At 52.3% G+C, this 21287-nt stretch overlaps 3 protein-coding genes across 3 annotated transcripts in view; 2 read left to right on the plus strand and 1 right to left on the minus strand.

Moving 5' to 3' along the window:
- The window catches only part of LOC134734891 (uncharacterized), a 71474-nt gene extending 66287 nt beyond the window's left edge, over positions 1 to 5187 (plus strand). Inside the window, exons 5-7 of the mRNA XM_063628240.1 lie at positions 4136 to 4157; positions 4950 to 5148; positions 5181 to 5187. Of these exons, the coding sequence (XP_063484310.1) occupies positions 4136 to 4157; positions 4950 to 5148; positions 5181 to 5187 (228 nt within the window). The remainder of the gene's footprint in view (positions 1 to 4135; positions 4158 to 4949; positions 5149 to 5180) is intronic.
- Positions 5188 to 5202: 15 nt separating this feature from the next.
- Positions 5203 to 9101, plus strand: LOC129468981 (protein FAM163A). Its single transcript, XM_055255048.2, has 2 exons — positions 5203 to 5295; positions 5871 to 9101. The coding sequence occupies exons 1-2, from the start codon at positions 5203 to 5205 to the stop codon at positions 6279 to 6281; spliced, it is 504 nt and encodes a 167-aa protein (XP_055111023.1). The 3' UTR covers positions 6282 to 9101.
- Positions 9102 to 17508: 8407 nt separating this feature from the next.
- The window catches only part of LOC129468980 (torsin-1A-interacting protein 2), a 54046-nt gene continuing 50267 nt past the window's right edge, over positions 17509 to 21287 (minus strand). Inside the window, exon 8 of the mRNA XM_063627519.1 lies at positions 17509 to 20023. The gene's annotated coding sequence lies outside the window, so the exon portion shown is untranslated. The remainder of the gene's footprint in view (positions 20024 to 21287) is intronic.

Below are 21287 nucleotides of genomic sequence, written 5' to 3' on the forward strand. Positions count from 1 at the left end.
CTGGTCACAGAGGGAAGGCCCTTAGTATTCTTTAGTGGGTAGCAGGTTTGTCCTCTTTGGCTACCCCCATTCCCTGACTTGGCCACCACTGAGTCATTCTGCCCCAGACCTGCTGAGACCTAGGTGGGAACATAGGGACCTCTTTGTCCTGTCCTCAGGACACCTCAGTAGGCAGCTGGTGTGTTAGAAACTCCACAGCAGTGGCGTGTGGACCCTGACTCAGACACTTGTTATCCTATGACTTTAGGCAAATGACTTAATGGTCTCGCTTCTCCTCCAGCATTGCTGGGGCTTTTGTAAGATTCAAGAATGTATTCGTTATCTTTTGCTGCATCACAAACTACCACAAACTCAGCAGCTTAAAACAACACACAGTGATTCTCAGTTTCTGTGGGTCAGGAGTCCAGACGTGGCTGGTTGACCCACTGCCTCAAGGTCTCAGCTGGGGTTGTCAATTCATCCCAAAGGTCAACTGGAGAAGGATCCACTTCATCTCTCATGTATGTGGCTGTTCAGTTCCTTTTGGGAGGCTGGATTGAGGGCCTCAGTCCCCAGCCAGGAATTGGCCAGAGGCCACCCTAGGTTTCTTCCCCAACATGGCAACTTTCAGTATCAAAACTATCAGAGAGAATGGCTAGCAAGAGAATAGTCTGAATCTTATACAGTGTATTCACAGAAGTGACATCCCATTACCCATGCTGTTTTCTATTGGTTAAAGCAAGTCACAGGCCACACCCATACTCAGGGGAGGGGAGTACACAAGGGCATAACTGCCAGGAGGCAGTGACCACTTGAGCCATCTCAGAGCCCGCCCACCATAAGAGAGCATAAATGGAGCACTTTGTAAACTGTAGGCTGCTGTTTGGGTGTAAGGAGTTATTGCCAGCATTTGCATCTAGTTACAAAGAGACAATGAGTCCTCCTGAAATCGTAGAGAGCCACTGAATATGGGAATTTAAATGCTAAACTGTACCATTAGTACAGAAATTAGCCGGGCGTGGTAGCACGCGCCTTTGGTCCCAGCTACTTGGGAGGCTGAGGTGGGAGGATCGCTTGGGCCCTGGAGGTCGAGGCTACAGTGAGCTGAGATTGCAGCACTGCACTCCATCCTGGGCGACAGAGCAAGACCCTGTCTCAAAAAAATTTTTTTTCTTCATTAGTATTGGGCCTTCAGGGAAACTGGTTGAGAGCTGATTAGTTCATCTCACACCCTGTACATGTCCCTTCCTGGCTTATGATTTTAAGGCCAGACCTAAACAGCCACAACATGTTGAGGCCCCCCCAAAACCATGTTTGTGGGGTCTTTTCTAGTTTACAAAGAGCTCTCACACCCATCCCCCTCGTTCCTCGCAGTCAGGCTTGAGAACTCAGAGGAAGAGAGGCGATCCTTGGTTACCATTCCTCGCAATCCTACTGGCGAGGGAGACGTGAGAGGAATGTGAGAGCTGAGTGTTTTGTTCATCTTTGCTTTACAAGTGAGAAGGAAGGTCATTTTCCAATATGGGGTAGCTGCTCAGTGGCACAGGTGATCCTCGAACCTGGGCCTTGAGAACCCCAGCTCTGCCCACAGTGCCATGCCCTCGATGTCCAGGCCATTGCTGTGTGCAGCCTGCGTGGTCCTGAAAGAGGGGTGGCCCAGCACAGGGGCAGGGAGGAGGGAGGGCACTGTTCTTATATGGCTTCTCCATAATTCCCTGTCTCCTAAAACAGGCTGGGCACATCCTGGAACACTAGTCCAAGCCTGTCTGTGGGGTGGATCACTGCTGCCTCTCCAGCTTCAGGTCACTCCTAGACCTCTCTGTGCATAAGCAGCCCTCAGCGATGAATATGCAGGGAAGTAGTGGGGGGATGAAGTGGTGCTGTAGTGAAAGTGCCTAAGCCTTCCCCACGCTGAGATTCATCTGACCCCGCCTCCAGATGCCCCAAGAAACCCCTGAAGCATGGCCCACCATGCACCTGGGCAAAATCAAAGTGGTTTCCAACAGTGATGCTGAAGTCTGCAGATGGGATTGAGCTGAGAGGGACAGCTTGCTGCCCCCTGGTGGTCTGTCAGAGTCATAACTGCCAGGGCTGTGACAAGCTAAACAGTGAGCTTTTATTAAGTACCCGGCATGTGTCAGGCATGGTGTATAAGGCTGCAGGGGATAGGAGACCGGGTAAGACACAACCCCTGATCCCAGAGGACTTAAAATATAGTGGAGGAGTCAAGATGTTCCCACATGAAAAGTTGACTCTCATCCCACCAAGCGGGATTTGAAGAGCAAACCATGACGGGCATTGCAATAGGAGCCCAGAAGTGAGAGAGCTTCAGGGCTGGGGCAGTCAGGGGAGGCTTCTCAGAACCTTGAAGGATGGGCAGGATTTAAATAGACGGAAAAAGAAAGACCACACGCTCCCCTGTCAAAAGCCCCCTCAGGAAACCCCCAGGAGAGTTCCAGGAGAGTCTCCAGGAGAGTTCATCTGGATTCCTTGCCCGGGTTGCAGCCTCTCCAGCCGCATGCCTGCCCTGGCCTGTCCCAGCCTCGCCAGATCCCTCGCAGTTCCTGGAACTGTTTTCTTCAAACCCCTGGACTGTTCATTCTGCCCTCCCCACCTTGTCTACTGGATAAGCTTTCACTCAGCTTTTAGGATTCAGCTCAATACAACACCTGCAGTGGAGCATCTGCCCCCAGTCAGTAGCTGCCCCGCTCTGGGTTCCGCAGCTCTGGTCTGCAGTTCTGTGGCTGCGAGTCCCACACTGTATCATAAGGTTTGCCCCATATTTTTTCATCACTAGGCAATAAACTGCTTAAGAACTGTAGGACTGTGGCTCACACTTGTAATCCCAGCACTTTGGGAGGCCAAGGCAGGTGGATCACCCACCTTGGTGGGTGGTCAGGAGTTTGAGACCAGCCTGGCCAACATGGTGAAACCCCGTTTCTACTGAAAGTACAAAAATTAGCCCGGTGAGGGGTTGCATGTCTGTAATCCCAGCTACTTGGGAGGCTGAGGCACGAGAATCACTTGAACCCAGCAGGCAGAGGTTGCAGTGGGCCAAGATTGTGCCATTGCACTCCAGACTGGGGGACAGAGTGAGACTCTTGTCTCCAAAAAAAGGAACAGTGGGACTGCATGATGGGGCAGCGGATCACGTAGGCAGAAGAAAGGGAGGTGAGGAGGGAAAGATAAATAGGGTGAGTGTGCAGGAACGTGGGGGATGGCAATGCCTTTGAAGCTGTCTCTAAAAGTTTATGGGCAGATAAATGTATCCTGCAGGCAATGTGGTGCATGAGAGTCACAGAAAGGCCCAGGGGTATGAAGGAAGGCTTAACAGCTGTTGGCAGGAAGGGTACTCAGAGACAAAACTGGGAAGGTTTGTTAGGAAACCATTGTGCCAGTGCAGCTTGAGAGGTGACGAGTCTTCACTGGTGTGGGGGACAGAAGACTGGGGTAGGCAAAGAAGAGTTTGAGGAGTTTAAATTCTGGGCAGCTACGGGAACGTCCCATGGGCTTGTCAAACTCTAATGTGCAACTTACTCAATCGAGACCTTGTTAAAATGCAAACTCTGACTCATTAGGCCTGTGGGGGGCCTGAGATGCTATCTTTCTAATGGCGCTCCCAGGTGATGCCCACGCTGCTAGTCCACAGAGCAGGAGTGGATTTGGAGCCGCGCTGCCAGGCAGGTGCAGCTCTCTAGGAGGACAGTGGTGGACAGGTGGTATCTTTGGGTAAAGAGATAAAGGTACCCCTTTTACCCAGTGAACACGCCAGGGTGCATAGCTTTGTGAGCACAGTGCAGTTGGGTTCTAGCCCTACTTGCCCTTTGAGTAATAAACAACTTGCAAAGCCCTTCGGGGCAACTCTGATAGAGCAACCAACAGAGACAGACAGGTCGGAGGCGGGGAGTCCATTGGAAGAGCAGGGTGATGACTTTAACCTGTCATAATTGAGTTTGAGATGACCACTGGGACATCCACTGAAATGTCTACTAGCAGCTGGAGACCCGGACTTTGGGGTCTGTGGGCTCACTGATGATATGCCACACAGTGAAGAAAGCAAAATGAGGGTTGGCTGGGAATCATCTAACCCTTCTGGCCTTTTTCAGTGAGTAACTCTCTTATTCCAACATCTCTGTCCTTTCTGTTGTTTTTGCAGGTCACCGTTCCCTTTACTGAATGTAAGTGATCGTAGTCATTTTTCCATCTCCGAGATGCCAAGTTCCCATTCCCCACCCTCCTGTCCCCTTGGTCCCAATGCACCTGGGAGGCTCAGAAATCCCCACTCACTGACCTAAAAGGAGAATCTGCCTGAAGCCATGACAGCCTCATGCCCAGAGCTTGCCTCTGTCCTGTTCATTCAGCCTCAGAAGCCAGGACCAGTCTCCTCAGCTTGGCCACAGCCTTCCAGGGCCCAGAATGCCACACACCACTCCCTCTGGGCTCGCCTTGCCTTTGTTTTCCAGGAGGGTTTGAAGGAGAAGAGAGATACCCCTAAAAGAAGTGCGGGTTTGAGCCAGAGAAGAGCCACCTGGTGTTTTTGGGATTTGGCCCTTTCCCCGCCAACCCCGGGCCAAAGGCTCAGGGACCACTGGGGTGTGTGCCAAGAAGGTGGGGATCAAGAGCACAGCCTTTGGGATGAACGGGCTGGGTGGAATCGCAGCCAAGTTAGTCTCAGCCCCGTTCAGCATGCGTGCAGTAGGGATAGCTAATAACTTCCCCCAAGGGTTATCGCGAGGATGTGGTAAGATGCATGGGGGTGCTTAGCATGATGCCACACAGGGAGGAGCCCCGCAATCAGCGGCAGCCGTTCCTCTGTGTCTGGAGCCACGCAGAAGCAGGGACTAAGAAGGGTGTGAGGGGAGAGGAAAGGCGAGAAGAGCACCAAAGGGGAAAGATCGTGAGAACTTTTTGAAACTGGATAGAAGCAAGGGGCAGAATTAGCACTCAGCTTTCTCTCTTCCCTCCCGCAGCTGTTACCTGCCCCTCCACCAAACACCCCCAACTTCCCCCACTTAGGCTGGCCCAGTCTGGAGCCACAGTCATCCTCAGCCTTCAGGAAGCCCCTGGGGCCTGGCCCTCCCTGCACCTGCTGCTCTCAGGCCCCCTGCCCCAGCCTCGGGGCAGTCGCAGGAAGACTCCCCCCCGGCCCAGCCCAGGGCTGCAGCCACAGCTGGTCCTCAGCCCTCCGCACGTCTTTGCAGAGTTTGATGGGGCGCCGGGCGGATGACAGCGGGAACGGTTGTGATCACTGGCGGAATCCTAGCTACGGTGATCCTCCTCTGCATCATTGCCATCCTGTGCTACTGCAGGCTCCAGGTCAGTCCCCGGGACCCGTAGCCAGAGGCTGCCAGGCCACCAGCAAACCTCTTTTTCATTATGGGGGCAGAAACTGGAGGCCGACTTCAGGGCCCACAGAGCCCAAAGCCATGGAATGTGGCAGGCGTAAGTCAAGGAGGCTGGGAGTTGGGGCTGGTCAGAAGGGAGCTAAGCGCCCTCCAGCCTGCCCACTCAGAGCACACAGAAAGTGTGCTGGGAAGATACGGGGTCATTGGGTTGCGTCTCCTGAACCTCTGAGATTTCAGGGGCGTGGAAAGAGGACCATTCTGGGGAGGCTCTGAAAGCTGCCGCCAGCAGCTCCAGCCCTGTCCTCAATGTGATGTGTGTGTCCCTGCCCCGCTCAACTAGAGCGAGGGGTGGTGGGAGGGGAAAAGGAAAGCAGCACTGGCCTTGCAAAGCTGGGATTAGAAACTTGTGGAGCAGGCCTCTGGGGTTCACTGCCTGGCACTAGGTTCTCCATGGAGCAGGGGACAGGGGCACCTGTGCACACTCAAAAATGCGTGGGGCGGGGGAAGCGTTCACCCTCTCAGGCATCCCTCTGCCTTTCCGCACAGTATTACTGCTGCAAGAAGAGCGGAACCGAGGATGCAGACGAGGAGGAGGAGCGGGAGCACGACCTTCCCACGCATCCCAGAGGCCCCAGCTGCAATGCCTGCAGCTCCCAAGCCCTGGACGGCAGAGGCAACCTGGCACCTCTCACCAGCGAGCCCTGCAGCCAGCCCTGCGGGGTGGCCGCGAGCCACTGCACTACCTGCTCCCCATACAGCTCCCCCTTTTACATACGGACGGCTGACATGGTGCCCAATGGGGGTGGAGGCGAGAGGCTCTCCTTTGCTCCCACATACTACAAAGAGGGGGGACCCCCATCCCTCAAATTGGCAGCACCCCAGGGTTACCCGGTGACCTGGCCAGGCTCTGGGCGTGAGGCCTTCACCAATCCAAGGGCTATTAGTACAGACGTGTAAACCCTTCCACCCCGACCCGCACACACACCCACACTGCTGCCCTGGCGGGGGCCATGGGGGTGATAGATGACCCTCCAACAGCCCCACATGGGCTGTCTCTGTTTCTTTGGCTTTTCTCGCTCCGCAGTGGAGGGTTTACTAGGATTTAAGCTTTTGAGTGCATTGAGAACCAGGACAGGGCCTGGCACCAACTCTGTGGCCCAGAGGTGGGGGACTTCCAGGTCGAGTCTGCAGCTTCGCCAGTTTCTCCGTTGGGACACTCCTCTGGCAGCCCCAGCACCACCACAACCCCTTGCAGTGTGCGCCAGTCCCCTGGATTCGCTGGACTGCAAAAAGGAGCACCAGGGAAAGCTCAGCAAAGGCTCAGGAGGCCTCCAGGGTCCTCGGGAGATGAAGCATCCGTGCCTGGGAAAAGGGGACAGAGGGCAAGGGGAGAAGTGAGAGCTACAATTCCAGCATTGCGGAAGCGAGGGGCGGGGCGTCAACGGCACTGCTTCAGGACGCGCTTGCTGAAAAGAATCCAACAACTAGTTCACAACCCAGCTTTGTACGTTGGTTACCATAGCTACTGCTGTCACTGTAGCTGCTCCCGTAGGGACGTTGATTCCTGAACGTATCACATCTCACCTGCCCCCTTCCTCGTGGAACGCGTCAAGTTGACTTTAAAGCCTAAGGCGGCTTGTGGGGACTGCACCAGGAAGTGTCTAACCTTGTGTTCCCCAAAATCCTTTCTCTGCCTTAGGAACCAGCGCCCCCTGCTGGAGAAGTTTTTTCATTTTGTTAGCCGACCTCTGGTAGCTTAGCAAAGAGACCAGCTGAGTGTCTCTCGGCGCAGCCCACCACGCCGAGTAGCTTGCGTGGATGCAGTCCTGTGAGGGTGTGCATAACCGTTCCCAGGTGTACACACACACACACACACACACCAGTAACCACGGGTAGGCACCAGTACATTCAGGAGCTGTAGAGAGGAAAGATCTCCCATGTACCATCTAGAAGGAAGTCTGATCCCCAAACAGCTTGAACGAAAGGTGGTTAACGTGACCAGTCCCCATGGCAGCCAGCGGGCTGGTGAACAGGAAGAGCACGGAGTCTCTTTGGGGCGATGCTGCAGCGGCTGAAACCACGTCAAGTCCCCCAGAGCCCGGCATTCTACGTGAGCATCCACCCGTGACGCCGTGGAGCAGGATCTTCATTCATCCCACCAGAGCAACAGCCCAGTCCTGAGGATGGGAGGGACGTGACTTAGCCTTGGGATTCCACGCTCGCCACCCTGCTTTGGCCGCCCTACTCCCCAGTTTCCTGGGGATGAGCCGCTTATTGTGTCTCACACCAGCCTCATTTCGAACCCCGACTTCCCACTTAGAATGTGGCAGTGGCCTTATGCTTTGTGAGCGAGAATCCTGATGAGTTTTCCAGTGGCCTCTGCAGAAGCTGTCCCCCTTCTAAGGGCATAGCTAACTCCCTTCCCACTCCTGAGTCACTGAATTCGAGGAGGGTGGGGCAGGGAAAGGGCTGGCCCCCCTGCTGAAATCTTGATTCTGCATTTGAGGAAGGTCACGGTGCCGCTGGGGGAGCAGGGAGTGGGGAGGGAGGAGGAGGGGAATGCACATCTTTTGCGCCACTATTAAAGCACCTGTCACCTTACATAATCTGGAATCAAAGCACCCTGGGTTGAGAAGCAGACCTGGGCTCTGGTCACACTTTGGTCACTCATTAGCTCTAGGACCAGTCACTAATCTCTGAGATTCCATTTTCTCCAGGGAAACGAGGCTTGCCCAGATAGACTAACGACCCTTTAGTGCTCGAAGAAGTAAGAATTCCCGAAAAAGATCTGCCGGCCCAGACCACTCTCTCTTGCCCTAATCCTGGCAGGGTCTGGATGTGTTTACCCAACTCTGATCTTGTGTGCAGGGATGCTTGCTGATGGAAGAAAGACCACAATAAAACAAGATTAGCAGCAAAACAATTTTAATTGTCAGTGAAAAGCAAACATGTTTGTCAGACTCTCCTGTGGAGTCACTTCAAAGGGTAACTCTTCTCTTGTACCAGGAAGCAGCTGTAGGTGGGGTAATGGGATCTGTCTCCTGGTGCAGAGCGGCAGCTTACGGCAGCAGCTTCAACAAGCCCGTCCCACGGCCAGCCCTAACTGGGCCAAGTGCAAGCTCCTGATGAGCTGCTGGGCCTGGCAGCGTTCCCCACTTCCTAGTGCCTTGCTCCCCTGGAATTCCACAGCCAATCAACCACAGCAGCCATGTCCTCCTTGCCAGAAATAACATCATTCGTATGTCCTGCCTTTGTAAAAATCAAGACCCAGTTAACCATCACCCGCTTCTTGCCTCTGATCGATGGAGTCCCTGAGTGCAAGCGTCCTTTGCAATTCCCTCCCTCCTACCGCTTTCCTAGCTAAGCCCTGCTAGCCCCACAAATCAGAATCTGGGTTTGGGGCGTTGGAGAGATGGTGGGCCCCAGCTCTTCCCCACATAGCCCACGCTGCTCAGGGCACGGTCTCCAAGCAGGTTCGAGATTGCCTGCCTGCCCACTGCAGGTGCAGGGCCCCACCCTGTGGAAAAGGAAGCTTCCCCCACTCAACTGCACTGTCCTTTTCTGCTGTCTAGTCTGTGCTAAGGGACACTATTTGTACTCTTTTCAAACGGTGCCCTAAATTGGAAGAGAAGGAGGGGCCAGGAACACAGCCCTCTCTGCCGTCTTTCTCCACCTCCACTTCACCACTCCTGCTATAGACTTCTTGTCTTGCATCTTTGATAACTTGGAGTCATAACCAAGTGGATGTCGGAATAAAGGAGAGATTTGAAGTAGAAATCCCACAGAGTCCTTCGTTTTTCACTGGGGGAAATGAAGGGGGGCAGTTGGTGTGGATTTAAGGGTGAAGCCTCCTCTTTAACACCCAGAGCGTCTGTGTTCCACACTCTCCCTGCTCCCACAGTAGCAAACCTCCACCTTGTTGCCTGGCATGCCCCCATTGCCTCGGTCAGAGTTCAATCGGCGGCGATTTGCTGTTTGTTGGGAAAGTGGCTGAAGGGCCCTGCCGAGGATAGTGAGTTTCCCTGTGGGGCAACCCAGGCCTCGGCCCCTGCTACCTGGCCTTCCCCTCTTCCCAACCCTGCACACACCTTCCAGGTTGGTGGTCTTCCTGCCTGTGTAGCTAGGGGTAAAATCACTTCTCTGAAGCCTGAGGAGATCACGTCACACGGCCAGCCCTTTGTTACGGAGGCAGCAAGGGAAGAGAGGGGAATTGGGACCAGATCCCCAGTGCAGCCCAGCAGAGATTACAGAAGCGGAGAGGGATGGAGGCGGCAGGGGAACTGGGAACTAGCTTTGCGTGTGGAGGGAGAATTCGGGGATGAAGTGAGAGCATCTTGTGTGTGTGTAGGGGTGTGTGTGTGTGTGTGCGCGTGCGCACATGTGCACATGGGTGTGTACGAGAGAGCTGCCCTGTCTCCACCTCAGGGCCTCAGGGCGAGCCCTGACTGCAGCTTGGGGGTGCAGCAGGCAGCCTGCCCCAGCAGTCCAGCACCCAGGCCTCCAGCCCTGCAGCAGCCTTCCCTAGCACCAGTGGGACCACAGCTTCCTTCACCCTCGGCCCAGGGAGCAGTTGGCCACAGCTCTGTCACCACAGCTGTCCTATGGGAGCAGAAACCGGACCCTGAGGCACACTCATCATTGCACCCATCCCAACCTCCAGCCATGTCCTTTGCCACCGCAGGGCAGCCAGCCTGGACTCGGCCTCCAGCCTCTCACCCGGCACATCTGCTTGGCCTCATGCTTGCTGGCAGGTCACGGCCCTGACCCAGCTCTTCTCCCTGGTGGCCCTCAACCGCCCTCAGCCTCAGCTCCAGCTGGGAAGGAGGGTGGAAGAGCAGCTTGAGTCAGACTGAGGAATGCAGGAGAGCTGTTGGCCATCCTTGTCACTGTTCTTTGGCAAATGCCTCCATCAGTGCCTGAAGTTCAAGGAGTGTGGGCTGTTTTCTTTCTGAGTTGTGAGCAAATCGAGCTGGGGGACTCCGGGGGGGCTATGAAGAATAAGGCGAACGGGCCTGCAGCATATTCAGTATTGAAGCCTGAAACTAGTTCTGACTCTCCTTCATGCTGTGCTATCCTGGGAGTCTCGGCCTTAGGTGGTTTGGTGATCTTCCCCTGGCAATAAGCAGTGGCTCCTGAGCAGCACTTGTAAACTTCAATGGAGAAAGCTGGGTGAGAAGTTTTCATCCTCTGCACTGTTCAGGCCCAAAAAAGTGGGAGGCAGAGGCTGTCGTCTAAGTGGCACATTGCCCTCATACCCGGGGGCTTTCCAGCCAACAGCTCTGGCACCCCAGATTCCAACAGCCCCATAATGGCATCATCCAGCCCACATCCTCAAAACCTGTCCATGTCACTCTGCCGCTGGGGCTTCTGCGGGAACTTCAAGGAGAAGCTTCTTTCACCATAAAAACATCTCACCCAGTTTTCTACGCTCAAGTTTACAAGTGCTGTTCAGGGGCTATTGATTATTTACAGGAGATCGTCAAACTACCTAAGGCTGGGACTCCCGGCATAGGGCAGCATACCCGCAGTCTCCCAGCTTGATTTGCTCACAACTCAGAAAGAAAACGGCCCACACTCCTTGAACCTCAGGCACTGACGGAGGCATTTTCTAAAGAACAGTGACAAGGACGGCCAGCACTTCCCCTGCGGTCTGACTCAAGCTACTCCTCCACCCTCCTCCCCAGGTGGCCCCTCTCCCCACCAGTTCCCCCTCCCAACGGCCATCCTTCCTTCCTCGCCTGCCCGTCAGCTCACTGGGTGGAGAACCAAGTAGTGCACAACCTCTCAGAACACACCGCTTGCACCTTCACAGCGTGCCTCGGGGGGAGTGGCACATGGCTCCATCCTCCAGCCCAGCACACAGCACCCCTCACACAGCCAGCTCGTGCTGAGGATGGCGGGAGGAGGTGAAGGAGGAGCTGCTGGGTCACAAAGCCATATCTCTTTTCTCCTGTGACCTAACACCCCAGCAGACACAGCAGTCTAGGGGCGGCGGTTAGAAGGTGGGATTTGGAAGCAGACTTCAGCTGGAATCCTGACTCTACCACTTACTGTGTGACTATAGGCAACTTTGGGGACTTCTCTGTGTCTCAGTTTTCTCACTTGTAAAATTAGGATCATGATGCCCACTGTATTCCATGAAAATTAAGTGAGCTGGCTGGGTGCGGTGGCTCACGCCTGTAATCCCAGCACTTTGGGAGCCAGAGGCAGGCAGATCGCCTGAGCTCAGAAGTTCGAGACCACCCTCGGCAACATGGTGAACTCCTGTCTCTACTAAAACACAAAAAATTAGCCGGACAAGGTGGCAGGCATCTGTAGTCCCAGCTACTTGGGAGGCTGAGACACCGAGAATCAGATGAGTCCCAGAGGCGGAGGTTGCAGTGAGCCAAGATTGCACCACTGCACTCCAGCTTGGACTACATAGTGAGACACCATCTCAAAAAAAAAAGTGAGCTGACACCTCACTTAATTTTAATGGATACAGTGGGCATTATGGTCCCAATGTGACATCTCACATTAATGATAATGGCACATGTGGTAGCCACTATCATTAGCAGTATAGCCAAGTCCAAACTCTACCACTCACGACATGACAGCCAGTAAGTTGAGAGAAGGTGTTGGGGTAAGGAAGATGACTTTATTTCGGGGAGCTTCCAACTGAGAAGGTGGAGGACCAATGACCTAAAGAACCTTTTTTTTTTTGAGTTGGAGTCTCGCTCTGTTGCCCAGGCTGAAGTGCAATGGCACAATCTTCAGCTCACGGCAACCTCCACCTCCTGGGTTCAAGCAGTTCTCCTGCCTAGGCCTCCCGAGTAGCTGAGATTACAGGTGCCCACCACCACACCCAGCTAATTTTTGTATTTTTAGTAGAGACGGGGTTTCACCATACTGGCCAGACTGGTCTCTTGGCCAGGCTGGTCTTGAACTCCTGACCTCGTGATCCCCCTGCCTAAGCCTCCCAAAGTGATGGGGTTACAGGTGTGAGCCACCGCGCCCAGCAGGAACCAAGTTAAATTGATAGATTTTTTTAGGCTCCTTTCATATTAGAGGAAGAGGGACCACAGAGGGGGTGAAGGTCTGGAGGGGACTGGAGGCCACAGACATCTGGCTGTCATCAGGGGTCCAAGGAGGTTGCAAAACTTCTTTGTTCATGGTCAACTGCTTGTCAGATCCACCTTGTTGCTCTAAGTCTTTCAGACGGCACTGTTACTTGTGTGCACACTTCCTCATCTCCTCAGGAGTCTGTTTCAAAAGAGAGGTAGTCGTTAGTACTAGCGTTAAACTGTAATCAAAATGCTTTTCGTGGTTAACTTGGCCTGTGTGTAGGGATGAGCAAAGGCAGTTGGCTTATGAGGTTAGAAGCAAGATGGAGTCAGCGATGTTAGATTTCTCTGGCTGTTACAGTAGGATGTACAGACAGAACCGAATCTGGAGGCAGCAGGGCCCCCCACAGGGGCTACTTAGGCATCAGGAAGGAAGGTTCCCTCTGGGCTCTCCCCTTCTCCCTGCTGCACTGATGCCCACACCTGCACTCAGCCCCTCCCCTCAAACTCCTGACCTCAGGTGATCCACCCACCTCGGCCTCCCAAAGTGCTGGGATTACAGGCATGAACCACACTGTGCCTGGCCCCAAGCAGGAATTCTCAGGCAGGCAGAGCCCTGGAGAGAGGGATGGGAGGAAGGTGAGAGGAAGGCCGGAGGCCATCTTTTTAAAATTTATTTTTATTTATTTTATTGAGACAGGGTCTCACTCTGTCCTCCAGACTGGCGTGCAGTGGTGTGATCATAGCTCAGAGTAACCTTGAACTCCTGGACTCAAGCAATCCTCTCACCTCAGCCTCCCTAGTAGCTGGTATTACAGACGCGTGCCACCATGCTCAGCTAATTTTTTGTAGAGACATGGTCTCACTATGTTGCCCAGGCTGGTCTCGAACTCCTACCCTCGAGTGATCCTCCCTCCTCGGCCTCCCAAAGCCACCATGCTCAGCCAGGAGGTCATCTTCTTGTTCCTAGTCCCTGAAAGGCAAGATCTTCTAAAGCACCTCATTCAGGCTATAAAAAGCTCAACCTTCTCCAAATTTGTGAAATTATTGTCCAACAAACATGTTCCAATACATTCAGCATAAAGACACCTGGGATTATTCATAAGGATAACATTTCTGCTTCTAAACTCATTTGTTGGGCAGCCCTGAACTGTTCCTGAAGCTTAGGAAATGGACATCCACCCAGGGCCGTGCCCTAAGCAGGGCAGGAGCCACCCCTGCAGAAAATCCCCCTCCACAATCCCAGGTGCCTCGGTCCCAGATGTCATTTGCCAGGGGTGGCTAGTCCCTGCAGGGAGCCTCCCCTAGGCCTCCAGGGAACTGCTTGGCCTCCCACTTCCTCTCTATCCTGTCAACAACTCCCGCCTCTCCCCACACCAACAGAGGGAACCCAGCCACAGCTGATAGATAAGGCAGCCCTGAACTCCCAGGGGAGAGGACAGTTCTGGTCTCCACAGGGGTGGATGGCCAGAGGCTGGGTGGCCAGATTGCACTGGGCATGTGAGGTTGCCTTCCCATCCAGGTGTAGACAGAAGACTATGTGGCTCCCCCGGCCCTGGCCGCAGGCACCTGAGCATGTTGGGGACTCAGGTGCAGGCCTTGGGTACAAGCCAGGTCTCCATCCCCTCCCACCCATCCCTGCAGGGACCGCCCTCCTGGGCTGGGCTTTGCCTTGACCTAGAGTTTTTCCATCCATTGGGAATTAGATCCTTATTCCTAAAACTAGCAAAGAACCACTCACTCTCCCAACAGGATGTTTGTTCTGGGTCTAATGAGACATTTTGAAATTCAAGTCCTCTGAACTCCTTCCTCAAATTAAAGGGCTCCAGAATGATTAGAAGACTCCAAACCCCAGGCCCCTGGATACTCAGGTTCCCACCAGCTCTCCCACCCTTCTCTTAACTCTACCTCCCTCCCACCCCTGCCTGGCCCCTCATGCCCCCATCAGAGGAGGAGTCATGAGCTGGTGAGAATGAATAGGAGGAAGCTAAAAGAGAAAAATTAAGAATTGAGAATTTTACAAAAGATGCAAGTTATAATATAAAATGGAAGTAAAGAAAAACTGGAAGGACACACACAAAAACTAATAAAAATAGTTTCCTATTGGGAGGGAGCAAGGAATAAAAGACACAGAGGTAGAAATGAGGCTTTTCAATTCATGCCTTCTTGTTATTTTGGTTTTTGTCAGTCTACATTTCAAAAAGAAATTTTTCCTAGTACAATTATACAAAACCCCACCTGAGAATCGAGTGCATTCTGGGTATTCTCCCGCAGGGGCAAGACAACAGAGGCATCTGCTCTGATCATTGAGCCTGAAGGATGCCTTGTTAATGGAGAGCGGCCTCCAGCACATCCTGCATGTCTTAGGACAGGACATGCCATGACTTCCTGCTCTGGAACAGGGACTTGGCTCCCTTTGAGCCTCTCTGGGGGCTTTCAACAAGCAAAGGGCCTGCTATGCTCCAACTGCTGAGCAATTTTCTCCCCACAAGGTCAAGGGCAGAAGGCTAGAGTGAAAAACAGTGGCAGCTGGCACAGGTTCGTTCATACTGTATGAATTTTTTTTGTTTTTGTTTTTTAATTTTTTGAGATGGAGTCTCGCTCTGTCGCCCAGGCTGGAGTGCAGTAGTGCGATCTCGGCTCACTGTGACCTCCACCTCCCAGGTTCAAGCCATTCTCCTGCCTAAGCCTCCTGAGGAGCTGGGATTACAGATGTGCACCACCATGCCCGGCCAATTTTTGTATTTTTAGCAGAGACAGGGTTTCACCATGTTGGCCAGGCTGGTCTAGAACTCCTGACTTCATGATCTGCCCGCTTTGGCCTCCCAAAGTGCTAGGATTACAGGCGTGAGCCACCACACCTGGCCCATGAATTTTTTAAAAATATTTTTGTTGGCCGGGAGCGGTAGTAGTTCGAGACCAGCCTGGCCAATATGGTGAAACCCTTTCTCTAGTAAAAATACAAAAATTAGCTGGGTGTGGTGGCACGCATCCTATAATCTCAGCTACCCGGGAGGCTGAGGCAGAAGAGTCACTTGAACCCGAGAGGCGGAGGTTGTAGTGAGCCGAGATTGTGCCACTGCACTCCAGCCTAGGCGACAGAGCAAGACTCCATCTCAAAATAAATAAATTAATTAATTAACGTTCACAGTGTTGTGCAACCATCGCTATTATGTTTCCAAAGATTTTTCTTTTTCTTCTTCATTTACTTGAGACAGGATACAGGGTCTGGCTTTGTTACCCAGGCTAGAGTGCAGTGGTGCAATCTCAGCTCATTGTAACCTCTGCCTCCCAGGCTCAAGGGATCTTCCCACCTCAGCCTCCCAAGTAGCTGGGACTATAGGCATGCACCACCACGCCCGGCTAATTTTTGTATTTTTTGTACAGATGGGGTTTCACCATGTTGCCCAGGGTAGTTTCGAACTTCTGAGCTCAAACAATCCCTCTGCCTTGGCCTCCTAAAGTCCTGGGATTACAGGCATGAGCCACTGAGCCCGGCCTCCAAAGATTTTTCATCACTCCAAGCAGAAACTCTGGAACCATTCATGTTTGAATTATTTTTAACAGATATGTTCAATTTTTGTATGTAAGCAAGGCCTGGAGGTAGGTTCATCTTGTCGGAAGGATGGGGCTCAGTAAATCTGTAGGTAGGCAGGATGATGAGGGGTCATCACTTCTCTTCCCCCAAGATGAAATCTCCTAAGCAAACACTGACTTCAAGAAACTCCAAATATAAAGGGACTGGCATGCAGCTTCACAGCCTGTCCTCGGGGACATGTTGGGGCGGTTCACACAGGCAGCAGATTTTAAGATGAAAAGAAAGGGGATCTAGACAATGGAGAGACGTGAGCGAAGCAGGGCTAGAGGAGATCGAAGTGGAGAGAAGGCAGTGGGACACCCGGGACAGGGAGGGCGCCGGGCAAAGGAAACAGTGGTGGGGTGGGCGGCTCAGCCTCATGTGCCCTGGCTTGGTCTCCTTCCTCCCAGGCTGTGAGTGCCAGCCGAGGAGATGGATGGCAGAAGCCTCGGGGCAGACCACTCACAGGTCCCCAGGCAGAAGCTGTTCACTGGGGTAGACCCCACAGCCTCCTCCTCTCCAGGCCTTGCTGCACTGGGCCATCTCCTCATGGTCCCAGGATGTCCCAGCAAGTCCCAGCAAGTGGAGCACTGACCACAGGGAGTAGGGGTGAGGGAACAAACCAGGCACACACTCCTGGCATCGCCAGACCTCAGCCCCAAACCCCACCCAAACGGATCCATTTAAATGATCCTGAGGTCTAGGAACCTGCTGGGATTGAACAGAAATGTGAGCCCATCAGGTATTCAAAAAGGGTCTGTGTCAGTCTCCCAAATAGTTTAAAAACAACAACAACACTAGAAATTTTCTCTATCCACCTGGAATGAGTTTTCAGTTACAATTCTGACCCCATGCACCCTTCTCCACCCACCCAAATCCTACCTGCCCTTCAAACCTTGTCCAGGATTCTATGATTTATTCCCCTGAGGCCCCTGGAAGCAATCACTCCCTTTTCTGGATAAGCAAAACATCCTCTCTCCACCTCCCCGCGTGTTGCTGGATTGCTGGTATTTGGCATGCCCTTTATTTTCCCTTGCAGACAGGTTGTTCCTCGAGGCTGGATTCCCCACTGCACTGGCCCCAGCACCCAGCACAGGCCTTGCACGCGCTTTGCAGCCAGCCAAAGCCAGCTGAAGGAACAAGATGCACTCTTGTCTTTCACGGGCTGGAGGGTTTTGTTTTTTTTTTTCAATGTCTTTTATTGTGGTAAAATACACATATGAAGCTTATCACCTTCACCATTAAGTGGGCAGCAGTTCAGTGGTATCAAGCACATTCATAATGTGTAACCATCACCGCCATCCACTGCCGTGACTCTTCATCTTGCAAAACTGAAACTCTGTACCCATAAAACAAAAGCTCCCCATTCCCTCAACCCCCAGCCCCAGGCAACCACCATTCTAACTTTCTGCCTTTATGATTTTGCCTACTCTAAGTACCTCACATAAGCGGAATCATACAGTATTTGTCTTTTTGTGAATGGCTTATTTCACTCAGCATAACGTTCTCAAGGCTCATCTCATGTAGCAGGTCAGAATTTCCTTCCTTTTAAGGCTGAATAATATGCCACTGTATGTATGCTATACTTTACTTATCCATTCATCTGTGGATGGATAAATGGGTTGCTTCCACGTTTTAGTTACTGTGAATAACACTGCTATGAACATGGGTGTAGAAATACATCATTGAGAGCCGGGCGCAGTGGCTCATGCCTGTAATCTCAGCACTTTGGGAGCCTGAGGTGGGCAGATTACCTGAAGTCAGGACTTCGAGACCAGCCTGGCCAACATGGTGAAACCCAGTCTCTACCAAAAATACAAAAATTAGCCGGGTGTGGTGGTGGGCACTTGTAATCCCAGCTACTCGGGAGGCTGACGCAGGAGAATCGCTTGAACCCAGGAGGCGGAAGTTGCAGTGAGAGGAGATTGCACCATTGCACTCCAGCCTGGGAGACAAGAGGGAAACTCCAGCTCAAAAAAAAAAAAAGAAAAGAAAAGAAATACATTGTTGAGACCATGTTTTCCATTCTTTTGGGAATTCTATTTCTGTCCCTAGAAGTAGAGTTGCTGGATCATGTGCTAATACTATTTGTAATTTTTTGAGGAACCACCATCCCCATCCCGTTTGCCACAGCAGCTGCAACAGTTTGCAATCCCACCAACAGTGTCCCAGAGTTCAATCCCTCCACATCCTGTTAGGTTACGAGGTTTAAGAGGATAAAATACTGGGGCTTCATGTACACCCAAGCACACGATGATGGTAGAGGTTTAGTAAGATGTAGTTTGAACTCCTGGGGAAAATGATTCCACAGTCCATTTGCAACAAATGGGGTAATTCTGAGGACTTGGAGCAGGGGCGTCTGCTCAGAGCTGTACCTCAGAGCACTCGGAGACCTGCCAGGGCTTTCCTCATCAGCTTCATGATCTGGAGCACAAAGTATTGAACAACCAAAGCCACACTCCTTTGGTAGCATCTGAGTTTTCAGTTTCTTTTTCCCTGCTTCTCTGAGCTTCTTCCCTTTTGGGAATTACACAGCAATCGGGACCAACCTAAAAAAACTAGCTGGTCATTTATAGATTCTTCCAGACTGGAACTCCCCAAAGCCAACTTACCCAATATGGTGCCACCACCCTTCTTGCTTCCATGTCCATCTGTGACAGGTAAGATTCTAGAGCCATTGTCAGCAGTCCGGAGGTCAGGGCTGGGACTTTTTCAGGTGCAGGTTTTTCAGGAACTGCTGACTGACCTGGGTATCCAGGCCCAGAGAGGTATCCATGGACACTGCTGTCTCCCAAAGGCAGTGGCATGAAACCAAGAGCACTGTGGCAACGTGAAGCACCCTGAGCGGCCGGGCAGGGCTGCAAGCACATGAGGCCATGGTTCTCTCCTGGAGTGGACACACTGAGGACAGTCAGCCTCTTGGTACATCAGTAGCAACTGTAGCTCTGCCCTTTGCACAGGAGCATGGGGAACAAACACGCATCTGTCCAGCCTGATACCGGTGTCTAAGACCATTCCCAGCCCAGCCAGTGGAGACTCCAGGGCCAATCCCTCTTCTTCCAGCTGCACATCAGGCCCTGCTCCTGAGCCATGCCTGCCCAGTGGCTCTGCTCACCCTGCCTCCTCTGCTACTGACTCCACAAAGCCCCTCAGGCCCAGCTGGAAACCTGGAAGTGGCCTTTCCCTGCTGCTGACATATCTGATAGTACTTGGACTGGCAGGGACACGGGGTGCAGTTTGGATTCTGGGACACCGGGAGGCTGCAAGCAGAGAAGGATTGAGCCAGGGAGGATAGAGCACAACGGACCTCTGCATCATGTGGGTGGGAGGTGCAAGGGAGTGCCAAAGTGAGGGCTTCCGTCAGCCCCCGCCATGGCCCTTCCCAGGCTGCCAGTCCTGCAGTTATGGGTGCCGTAGACAGTACGCACCTCCAAGCAGCGAGATGGGGTGGTGTACTCTGTAAAACAAGAATGCTGAGAAAGCCTCAAATGGAGGCAAACAGCCATTTTCCACCCCCCCAGATAGTTCAATGGTAGGTTCTTGTAAATACTGTACTTCCCCGGCTCACTAAGGTTTCCCCACAGTGAAAAGACCAGTGGCCTCGGGCCCAGGATCTAGGTTCTGGGCTCAGGTCTGCACTGTAACAACCTGTGGCCTTAGGGCAGTCACTTAGCCCCTTGGTTTCCCCATCTGCAAAATGACCCTTTCAGTCATTCCGTGTTACTATTTCATGCCCCCTTTTTTTTCCTAGACTTTCTTGACTTACAGGCCTCTAGGCAAAGAAACTCAAAGCCAAAGTGTAAGAAACCTATTAGTGACCCAAGTCCAGTCAAACGAAGCTGGGACATTTCAATAAAGACGAAACAACCTGATTTTCAGAAATCCAACTCATCTGCAACTTTCAGGAGTCTCCGTGTTGCGTGAGGTTATGTAGAAAGGGGCCAGAAACGATCATTCTCTTGGTGAGCCCAGTGGTTTCCTCTACAATTGAGTCCACAACTTTGACCCCTGAGATCCGTTACTGTAATGGTGAACCGACGTGCTCCTATGCTGAAGTGTGCAGTAAGGCCAATCCATGCCTGGATTTTGAAAAAACCGCCATTAGAGAGGAGAGTTAACAGAGAGAAAACTGTTTATTCAACTAACATTTGTTGAGGACCTAAACTAGACACCAAACATTTGTGCTAGGTGTTAGAGAAATAAAAATGAAAATGCCACCCCTGCCCGCAAGGAGCTTATTAAACTCCAGGGTGGAAAATTAACATGTATTTTCACAGGTGAGGTACTAAACCTTCCCAGGTATTTACTTGCTTGAGACTAAAATAAGCTACAGTGGAGACTGCAGGTAGAAAGTGGAGTCAGGTGTTCAAAGACTGGCCATAATCAGAGACTGGGTGGGTCCATCTGCTTGCCAAATGTGGAATCATTACTTTAGGAAGTTGATGTTAGCCTCATTGTTTCTTTCCCACCAGACTTTGCCCTCGGGAAAAGAGTGAAATTACTATGGATGGGTCTAGATCACTAGAGGAGGGGCAGGGAGCTATTGATCAAAGCATTTTGTAGACAGTGAAGACAGACTTGCTACCAAGCAATGGGCTTACTGCCCGACACACAGGGAAGCCAATACTATGGCTTTGGGCTTTGAGAAAAGAAAGGCTGGCCGGGCGCGGTGGTTCACACCTGTATTCCCAGCACTTTCAGAGGCCGAGGTGGGTGGATCACAAGGTCAGGAGTTCGAGACCAGACTGGCCAACATAGTGAAACTCCGTCTCTACTAAAAATACAAAAAAATTAGCCAGGCGTGGTGGCGGGCGCCTGTAATCCCAGCTACTCAGGAGGCTAAGGCAGGAGAATCACTTGAACCCGGGAAGCGGACGTTGCAGTGAGCCGAGATCACGCCACTGCACTCCAGCGTGGGCGACAGAGTGAGACTCCATCTCAGAAAAAAAAAGAAAAGAAAAGAAAAGAAAGGCTTTGTTCTGAGGTCAACTGCTAAGGAGACAGCAGGCAAAACTCAAATCCGTCTCCCAGATCTGGGTTTTGGGGCAAGTTTTATGGGTTAGGAAGGACAGGTTGGTATGTGAAATGCTGGCAGGGCAGGATTTGACTGGAAGGACTTCAAATGAGACTTTTGGTAAGGCATGGGGAGGGGTCTTATCACCAGAAATTCCTAGACAATTGACCCCCCACTTTTGAAAATGTTCCAGTGTTCAGATTCCACATATGTCCCAAACGTTTAGTTCCATGGTTGGGGAAGAGACTTCAGTTCCCGGTGTCATTTGAGGTCAAAGTTTTCTTTTCGTGCAAGCCCTGGCTGCATAAGTTGCAACTTCTTAGCTCTGT

The sequence above is a fragment of the Symphalangus syndactylus genome, chromosome 12 (assembly GCF_028878055.3).
Source record: "Symphalangus syndactylus isolate Jambi chromosome 12, NHGRI_mSymSyn1-v2.1_pri, whole genome shotgun sequence".
Lineage (NCBI taxonomy): Eukaryota > Metazoa > Chordata > Mammalia > Primates > Hylobatidae > Symphalangus > Symphalangus syndactylus.

Coding starts and splice junctions, on each gene's coding strand:
- LOC129468981 (XM_055255048.2), top strand. CDS start 5,203: ATGACAGCGGGAACGGTTGTGATCACTGGCGGAATCCTAGCTACGGTG. Junction 5,296..5,870: donor TGTGCTACTGCAGGCTCCAG/GTCAGTCCCCGG, acceptor CTTTCCGCACAG/TATTACTGCTGCAAGAAGAG.